This window comes from Arachis ipaensis, chromosome B07 (assembly GCF_000816755.2).
Source record: "Arachis ipaensis cultivar K30076 chromosome B07, Araip1.1, whole genome shotgun sequence".
Lineage (NCBI taxonomy): Eukaryota > Viridiplantae > Streptophyta > Magnoliopsida > Fabales > Fabaceae > Arachis > Arachis ipaensis.
The window spans coordinates 115,458,438-115,468,789 of record NC_029791.2 but is presented as its reverse complement, the minus strand read 5'-3'; the positions used below and the strand labels follow the sequence as shown (position 1 = coordinate 115,468,789).

Below are 10,352 nucleotides of genomic sequence, written 5' to 3'. Positions count from 1 at the left end.
TTAGGATCTCATTCAACTTTAGAAATAGAATAACTAATTATTCTTAAATCTCATTTAATATTCTCAATTATCATACTATTATTATATTCTTGGTGCTAGCAAAGAATATAATAATATTCTATTTGAATTAATATAATTATTTATTTGATCGAATTAAAATAATAATTAAATAATTCTTTAGCAAAGATTAGAACACTTGTTAGTGTGTGACCTCATCAATACTAAGCGGATAGTAAATTAGTCAGATTAAATTTATTAATAAAGGTTGGCGTCTAACAACATTCCTTAACGACTTCACGTATGAAGTAATATAATTTTCACGCACATTATTTTCTTACCATAATAATTATTGCATATAAAAGCACTGATTGCATATATTAAATAGCATATTATAATTAGGACTAAACAAATTTAAGATGTTTTTTATTTTTTATAAAATGTGTTAAGGTGATTTGAGATTGTTTTAAGATTAAAAGCATAAAAATTTAAAATTTTTATTTGGGAGAAAAATTATAGAATTATGAATATGATAATGAAAGAGAATTTTTTTGAGATTTGATTCACATTAAATTGAAAATTGACTTTTGGCGTAATTAAATGAGAGGATAGTTATAAAAAGAAATTAATTGTATCAATTAAGTTAGGAGAATAATTCACACTCTCTTTTAGGTATAAATATTATTAATCATATAATTTTATTTATTGTCTATAATATTTTAGATACCTAACGAGAGGGTTAAAACTTCTAATAATAGTTGTCAAAACTGAATCAGTGATCGAACTGGTCAGACTACTGGATCACTGAATTACTAATTTAACTGGTAGATCACTGATTGAACCGGTTAACCCGGTCCTACATAAATAAAATATATAAAATAACTAAAAACTTAAAAATTAACAATTAAAAAATATATTTTCAATAACATTTTAATAAACATTAAGTCTCAATCCTAAAAATAAGTAATACAAAAATAAACATAAAATTTGTTAGTACTATTAGTCTATTACATAAACAACTGAATTTAACACAATAAAAATAATAATTCATGGATTATATCTAAGGAATAACTTCAAAGTCTAGATATCTTTCTTCATCTGACAAATCTGGAGCTACATCCTGATTGGTTTCATTCTGATTTGTATTTTCTGCAGAAATATTATTAGCTTCACCATCATCTCGATCATCTTCCAGATTCAATTCATCTAGCATTTCAATAATGTTTCACAAATCATAATCAATAATAAGGCAAAACATTTGGTTAAAGCATTACAAAATCATCCCTAACAAAAATATACCCAAATCATCTAAAGCTGATTGAAGAGACATATTTGCAAGATCATTCCGTAAAGCATCAACTTTTTCAGGAGTTAAAAATGATGGTGAATCTTTCATTATCCATTCCGAATGATCCTCAAATGTATCAAGACAAATTGGATCATAACTTTGCTTTCTCATTCGGTTCCTATATTATCAATTAACTTGATTATTCTTATTATGACTAAATTTAAAATAATGCCTTCAAGAAAGAATAATAAAAAGTACCTTTGTTGTAGCCTTAAGTTGTAATGAACATAAACAAGATCATTAAACTTTTGATGCTCTAACCAATTCCTTTTCTTTGAGTGAATGTGTTCGAAAATGCTCCAGTTACGCTCACAACCTGAAGTACTACAAGTTTGACTCAAAACACGAATCACTAACTTTTGCAGGTTTGGTGCTCCACATCCATAAGATTCCCACCGTTGATCTTAACATAAAAAGAAAATATTCACAATCATAAAAATCAAATCTTAAACATATCACAATCATAAAAGACTAATTTTAATAAAAAATTTACCAGGCATCATGGTGCTTCGCTCACATATTGCAGACTGTCTTCCAAAGTCTCCTTCAGCATTCTTAAAGATTCTCTTCTCACTTGTTAATTTAGTATTCAAATCAGCATCACCATAAGCATATCTCTCAATGACATCTAGTAGGCAAGGAATTGTTTCTTTGTGCTTGTCAAATTCTGCAGAATTAAATCAAAAAGCTGGATTTAACGAATAACCAGCAGCATGAAGATTTCTTTTAAGTTGTAAATCCCAACGTGAATCTAAAATCTTTAAATAAGGATCAACAACCCTTTTTCTTTTTTGAAACTTCATCACCATCTCTTCCCTAGCCTTATACATAGCTTGATAAAGGAAACCCATTGCAGCTCTATCTTCATTATCCACAATACGCAATATACGAACAAGTGGCTCCGTAAGTTTAACAATATCAGTGCATTGATTCCAAAATTTAGAATCTAAGACTTGATCCACAAACTTTTTAGTTTTGGCTTCTTTAGAGTAAGCTGAACTTGTCCATTCTCTAGATGTCACCATAGCTCTCAATGCATCCTTTTGAGCCAGAATACTTTGCAAAGCAATGAAATTAGTGGCAAATCGAGTTGGAGCTGGATGAAGTATTTCTCGGCCGCCTGTGAACTGTCTCATCAAGTACAAAGGATGGCAGTGATTATAGATATACTTCGTAATCATTGAAGCTTGTGACACAGTTTCACTCACTTCCACTAACTTCTCAATATCCTGCAATATCAGATTAATACAATGTGCCACACAAGGAGACCAATACAATCTAGGAAACTTCAATTCCAACAACCTTCCAGCAGCAACGTAATTTGCAGCATTATCTGTCACTACATGTACAACATTCTCAGGACCAACAAATAACATAACATCCCTAAGCAACTTAAACAAAGCCTCAGCAGTTTTCGAGATATGAGAAGCATCAACTGACTTTAGGAAAACAGTTCCTTTAGGGCAATAAACCAAGAAATTAATTAAAGTACGCCTAAAACGATCAGTCCATCCATCAACCATGATAGTACATCCAGTTTGTTTCCAAATCACACGATAATCTTCAACCATCTTCTTTACATCTTCAACCAATTTACTCAACAAATATCCAAGAACTCTTTGATAATTTGGCCCTTTATATCCTGCACCCATGTTTGCAATAGCATCGATCATCGGCTGATAATAAGCTGAATTAACCGCATTGAATGGCACAGAGGCATCTTGCAATAGCAATATCACACTTCTCCACAATTTTTTTGCTTTGGAGAACACTTTTGATAGTTGGTTGAGCTCCAGGTGTTGCTGCCGGTGGAAAAAAGGATTGTAATCCCTTCAGTTGTTTTCCAACTCCCTTTCTAGAGCTAGGTGCTGGAATTCTTGATGCTTGTTGTTGTCGCATCTCATTATAATCAATCTCATCAAATTCCCTTTCAACTTCATCACAAGCGTTATAACTTTCTGCATATTCTTCTTGAGTTTTTCTTTTCTTGGTTCGAAGATCTTCAATGTTTTAATTGAATTGGTGTCTCACCATAGCTGGCACCTTTCGATATGCCTCAATATCTCCGCCTTTTTCAGCCAAATGATGCGTAACCCGGTTAATTCCTCCACCCCTAATAAGCTTGTCATAATAAATACATAATAGAACAGTTTTTCCTTTATCCACAACTTGTTTACAATGTCCCCATGCAGGATCAGTATTTCCTCTATTACTATTTTTTTGGGTTCCAATTGTTGGATCAGAAGTTGATCCTTGTTCCTGAGAAGTTGGTGTTTCTGATGGTGTATTTGATGAAGCCATCCTAAATTCCTAATCAACCAGGACTAAATGACTAAATGACTAATCAATAATCTAACAACAATGGATATTCAACAAATTGAATAGAAATAAAACATAAATCAACAACCAAGAAAGATCAAAATAAAACAGAATAATCAACAATCTAAATTCTAACAGAAATCAAACAGAAATCAACATACATAATCAATCATTAATCAATTAATCAACATACATAATCATTAATCATTAATCAACAATCTAGAGTAACTTAAAAAAAATAAAAACTTTAAAATACATACCTAGAGGGACGAGCAGAGAAGACAGCTGCCGAGCAGGAGGCGTCGAGCAAAGAAGATCAGAAGTGGGACTGAGGGAGACCGGCAGCGATGACTCACTAGCAGGAGGCGACGAGCAGAGAAGATCAGAAATGGGACTGAGGGAGACCGGCGGCAACGACTCACGAGTAGGAGGCGACGACTGACGAGCAGGAGCCGACGAGCAGTACGTGACTTCAATCTTCGATGGAGGTGCTTCTGGGCTGTTGTGGGTGGCGCACTGTGACGGTTGCCTCCTGCGACGACGGTGAGCCGGGTGAGGTGGCTGAACGGGTCTCTCTCACACTCTCTGTCTCAGGTGGAATGTGGTCTCTCATGGAGTCATGGCCAAAAGGTTTGGGATTTGGAAAGGGAAACAGAATAGGGAAAGGGGACGTTGGAGGCAGCTAGGGTTTCAATGGAGCTCTTCAGCACTTCAGCACTTTACCTAATTTTTGTTTTTTTGTTTTTAATTTTAAAGGAAACGACGTCGTTTTAAGGGAATTTAAAAAAAAATAATTCGAACCGGTCCGGGTTAAATGAAACCCGCCGGTTCACCAGTTTTGGTCAAACCTGGCCAGTTCAAACCAAGTCATTTCAGTTCGCTTCCTTGTCCAGTTAGGAAGCTTAATCGGACCGGTTAGGTCACCGGTTCACCTAGTTTTTGGTCTGACTGGCCGGTTCGGTCTGGTTCTGACAACACTGCTTCTAATTAAAGTTCGGTCAATATAGGCTTGTAATTATCCTTCATGTACAAATTATTTAACCATATAAGTTTATATAAGTCTTTTTTCGTTAAATCATCCTCATGCATGTGTCTTACACACGCTCATTCCACGCGCCTCTATCTTAATTTAACAGATTTCAATCAACGCGCGAATATATAACTTCATTTTTTAAAAGGATTTTATTTCTTTTTTTAAATTTGTCTGCATTTTTTTTCATTCGTTTTTGTGCGTTCTCTTTCGTCGTTTTTGTGCGTTTCTCTCTGCGTTCTCTTTTTTCATTTCTTTTCAATATCCTTTGTTCGTTCGTTTTTGAAATCATGGTCTGAAATCGTTTTGAAGATAATGAATGATTCAAGTTCAGATTTTCAGCTGAATCAGAGCGAAATGGATTATTGTTTTGAATCGAATGAAGTGCCTTAGGTGTGGTTGAATTCCAATTAATATTTTTGTTAGTAATTTATGATTATCTAGGTAAATAATGTTGTGAATCTTGCTTGTTAAAATTGCTATTTATTGTTAATTGTTTGAATTGAAGTAATGTAGTTGTTCTGATGAAAATTGATGTCCATTACTGTCCATTTTATATCAGATTTTTTGGGATAAATCAAACATATTATTTGGGTGTAATAGGTGAGATTTTTGGTGTATTTACATGTTCTGACTTTTCAATTGAGCGAGAATAAATTGTATTATTGTTTTGACTCAAATCAAGTAGTGAGGTGTGGTTTGAATCTAGAGAATGTAGCTTGTTCATAGTTTAAGATTTTACAGTTGAATTGTTTTAGTTTCTGTTTGATGCTTATTGAATAGTTGTTGTTGCATTCTACAGTTTATCCTAACTTTTAATATGGTGTATTGTGGATTTTTTTGGGTGTATTTTGTAGTTTTTGTGCGATGTTGATGAGGAGTTTGTTCTAAAGGTTGGGATTGGGATGACATTTAACACGCTTGAAGATGCTGCAAAATTCTACAAAGATTATTTGAAAGCTGCAGGCTTTTCTACAAGAGTTTGGAGCACAAATAAGAAGGGTAACGAAATTAAGAACTAATTTATTACATGTAGTAGAGAAGGGAAATAGGAATTGAAAATATCTCCGACCGAGAAGACAAATCACTCAGCTTGTTTAAATTATCCTGCAAGAATTTATATACACGTATTGAAGGACATTCGTGTTTGGATCATTTCGAAGGTCGTGTTGTATCATTCACATCCCTATTGTCCAAATCAAATAGAGATGCTTAAACAGCATAGGGAACTAAGTATATCCGTGCGTCGTACAATAGAGAATAACAAGAAAGCCAGAATCAGACCAAACAAAATATACCAATCATTTGTCGCAGCAACCGGGGGTCACCGCGAGTTAAATTTTGTCGAAAAAGACGTGAGAAATTACATTACAAGAGAAGTGCGGAATGTTTTGGAACTAGAGGATGAAAAGAATTCGATAAATACTTATTAAGAATGAAAGAGGAGAATCAGAATTTCTTTTTTGAGCTCGAACTCGAGGTCGATCAGTCGATTAAGATTGCCTTTTGGGCGGACGCAAGGATCAGGGATGCCTGTGACTCTATAAGTATTTTGGAGATGTTATTTCATTCGATACCACCTACAATACAAATAGGTAATATTCCATTCTGGTTTATGCTGTTCAGGTAATGTTATTTTTTAAATCTGTAGCAGAGGTGTACATTGCATATTTTTGGGTGTAGAGAGAGATTATTTCAGCGGATTTAACTATTTTTTTCTCTTTCGTATTATTAAGGTATAATTTGATATTTGTTTCTTTTTTCGGGGTACATCACCACGGTCAGTCAACACTTCTCGGATGCGCTTTGATGAAAAATGAGGATACTCAATCGTTCAAATGGTTATTCGAATGTTGGCTTCATCACATGGGAGAAAATGTTCTAAAAGGCATTCTCACCGATCAATGTGTATCGATGCAAATGGCCATCAAGGCTTGTATGCCCACAACGATTTACCGATGGTGTATTTAGCACATCATGAAGAAGATTCCAAGCAAATTAAACGGCTATAAGAGACACCAAGAAATCGAACAAGAGATGAGCCATGTTGTTTAAAACTCTCTTACGAAAGATATATTCGATAGGAATTAGAATGATGTTCTGATGAAGTACGGTCTTGGGGACAACAAGTGACTTTCATGTAATGTTTTTTTTTTAATTCTGTAGCAGAGGTGTACATTGCTAATTTTTGGGTGTATCCTTGTTCTGATTTAGGTATTTTTTGCAGAGCTTTTCGAAGATAGTCATATATGGATTCGAGTTTATGTTGATCACTACTTCTGGGCCGAGATGAGAAGCACACAAAGGAGCAAGAGTATGCATGCTTTTTTTAACAAGTTCATTACGCGGAACAACTTTACTCACTTATCCAATTTGTCAAATAACACGACAATTGCCTAGGAAGCAGGGAGAAAAAAGAGAGAGAGAGAATCAGATGCTGCAGATTTTCATACAATCATACTGTGTGCAACAAAAACTTCAATAGAAGCTCAGTTTCAACATGTTTGTACTCACGATAAGTTCAGGGAAGTCCAAGCACAATTCATAGGAAAGGTGAATTGCATCACAAGATCAAAGTACTCCGCTCTAAGCAATATGGTATACGAAGTTGTAGAACAAGTTTCCAACTCAACATTCAACAAGTTTGCAGTTACATACGACGCGGTAACAGCCGAAGTTAAATGCCAGTGCTTATTATTCGAGTCAAGAAGGATATTGTGCCGTCACGGTAAAAGAGGGTTAAGCTTTGAACGAGTAAATAAAGTGTCATCGAGATACGTATTAGAACGATGGAGCAAGAACGTAAAGAGAAGACACACACACATCAAGAGCAGCCACGACGAGCCTCTGTTGGAGCCAAGAAGCAAGAGATTTGACGAATTGGTGTGTCGTTCGCATAATATATGTAAATTTACATCAGAATTTGAGGAGCTCACTGCGATTTTGCACGCTCTTACGATAATGTCATGTTTGAGATGCAAGAACTCAAAGCCAAAGCAAGAAGACATGTTCGTTATCTCACGAAGATGCTAACTTGGAAGCTATAACGAGCTTCAAAGCCCTCCACGGGTGAGAACAAGAGGACGTCACAAAAATAGACTAAGTTCAAAGATGAAAAAACAGATTACAAATGCTTCAAAGAAAAAGAAAATGAAATCTCTAAGAGAGGTAAAAGTGATGTTCTTTAAACAGTGGATAATTGAGTTTATTTTTGTTAATAGTTTTGCTAATATGTAAGTTTATTTTTTCCAGTTGAACTTTTTGATGGCCCATCAGTGGTGCAATCAAATTCTAACCAATATCGTGGCTATATTATGAATTATCAGTTTAGAGATCCAGTAGCACCAAATAGGTTTTGGGGTGTAGAGTGACAGTATTTTGGTGTACCGATGAATCTTTCTTGGTGTATTCTGCATTCTCTTGTTTTTGATTTAAATTTCTGAATTCCCATAAGCACGCAATTTGGATGTATTCCGATTATTTTTGGGTGTATTATGAAAGTAATTCGGCGTAATAGTATGTTTGGTATTGTTTTCCTTGATTTTTTTAACCTGTAATTGACAGCTTTTGAATGCAGCACAAACAGTTTATTTATGCAAAAACAATTTATAACAAAATTAGATTAAATATACATAAACTTTACAAAAGGTGTTCAAACTATTCTAAGCCTATACACCATTCAAACTAATCATTGTTAATATCATCTGAATCTATTTGATAATATGGACTCAATAATACTGCAGATGGCTTAAACAATCTTATTACTTTGCTTTCCTTGATCGCTGTATCTCTATCTTGATTCATCTCATAAAACAAAATCCGTGAAGCATATTCAACTCTAAAGTGGTCCACCTCCGCCTACAGTATAAAAGAATATTATTTTACTGAACTCCGTTTTTTTGAACCTGTAATTGACCGCTTTTGAATATAGCAGAGACAGCTTCATAGAAGTTTATTTATGCAAACAAAATTTATAATAAGTTTAGATTAAATATTCACAAAATATACAAAAAGTATTCAAATTATTCACAAACTACACAATATTCAAACTAATCACTGTCAATATCATCTGAATCTATTTGACAATATGGACTTAACAATACTGCAGACGGCTTGGACAATTTTATTGCTTCGCTTTTCTTAATAACTTTATCTCTATCTTGATTCATCTCATCAAACAGAATCCGCAAAGCGTATTCAAATCTGAAGTGGTCTGCCTACAGTTTAAAGACTTTTTTTTATTGAACTTCATCAATTTAGTAAAGTAATATAGAGCTATATATTTTTAAACACAATTACCTGTGTCTGATTCTCCCAGTGATATTTCTCCTTTTTAATGTTTTTTGACTCGATTATCTCGAGCCATTTCATTACATAAATCGCACAATCGAAGCTGAAAACAAAAAATACATTAGCAAAATAAAATAGGACAGTAAGAGAAAGCACAAAATTTTCAGAGAGAAAGATTTATACCTCATTTTCTGGCCCGCAATGTTGATATATGGCGGTTCAATTTGATCATCATCTTTTCTGAGAGGTTCCCCCCGGCATATACCCTCATTCTAGAAATCATATACCCCTAAAAACAAAAAACAAAGCAAAATATAAGAAAGACTACATTTGAAACCTAATTACACCCAAAGGATCCCATAGCATCTTATTTTAAACAGCACTACACCCTATTTTTATATTGCTAATAACAGACTGAAACCAAAAAATTTATAGAGAAAACAGAATTAACTTACAACAAATATATTAATTTTCATTCTTTCTGGTGAGGGACACTTCTTGTAAAATGGGTTAAGGATACGAAATTTTTTTGTTTCTAACATCAGCCATTCATATCCACCAATAATCCGCGTAGCAAACAAGTGTAAATATCTGAAGTTTGGCTAGATCGAATAGTGTTTTAATTTAATTGGCACATAATAAAAGAATTATGATAAGAAGTTTTAGAAACGAAAACTTACAAATGGATGAGATGCCAATTTTTTGAGGTCCAAAAAAGGGATGAATATTTTGTAGTCTTCAATGTCAAAGGGCTTTTGTGATTTTGTATGTAAGAACTCGCCGCCGGCATGATTCTCAGTAGCCATATTCTGTAGAATTTGTATAACACCGAAAGAAATAGTTACTACACCCAATACATTACATAAATGCACCCAAAATTGAGTTCAATACACCTTACCACAATACTAGGGGGAGACAGTAAACTTGTTCTTCAAATCTTTTAATTCTTTATTTGCTGAGAATTACACACACGTCAGTCACAATCTAGAAAAACAAAAAACCCAAATTAATTACATCAATATTGCAGTCACAACTCATAATAAAATCATTAATCTTATTCTAAGATTACCTTAGCTTCAACATGTGTACCAGCTTTTAAAGACGCGAAGTGAATTTTTGACATCTGCATCGATTGTTGAGCATTGAGGATGCATAGTGGCTCCCACTTATTAGTGCTTCCATCCTCATTGGTCTTTATATTTGTGGCTCAGAGGAAGCACTTTTCTTTTAGGTCACTCAGCAATTCTCTCCTCCTCGCAGGAGTTTCCAATTTTTTAAAAAAGTGGTCGGTAGGCTACACCTTTTGAAGCGGGAGACTTCTATCCTCTGCAAAAGTCAAGACCGCCGCAACCCCAGTGTTCGCAACTT

The 10,352-nt window shown here is 34.2% G+C and overlaps 1 protein-coding gene across 1 annotated transcript; it reads right to left on the bottom strand.

Annotated features, from left to right (window-relative positions):
* LOC107607723 lies at positions 1,058-3,646 on the bottom strand. The gene is made up of 6 exons (XM_021107939.1): positions 3,377-3,646; positions 2,193-3,147; positions 1,839-2,012; positions 1,544-1,748; positions 1,297-1,463; positions 1,058-1,203 (listed from the first exon to the last, which is right to left on the bottom strand). The coding sequence occupies exons 1-6, from the start codon at positions 3,644-3,646 to the stop codon at positions 1,058-1,060; spliced, it is 1,917 nt and encodes a 638-aa protein (XP_020963598.1).

Excerpts from the sequence above, each read along its gene's own strand:
- LOC107607723 (XM_021107939.1), bottom strand. The coding sequence starts at position 3,646 with ATGGCTTCATCAAATACACCATCAGAAACACCAACTTCTCAGGAACAA. Across the intron at positions 1,749-1,838 it reads GCGAAGCACCATGATGCCTG|ATCAACGGTGGGAATCTTAT; the intron begins GTAAATTTTTTA and ends TTTTATGTTAAG. Across the intron at positions 1,204-1,296 it reads ATCAGCTTTAGATGATTTGG|ATGAATTGAATCTGGAAGAT; the intron begins GTATATTTTTGT and ends TTGAAATGCTAG.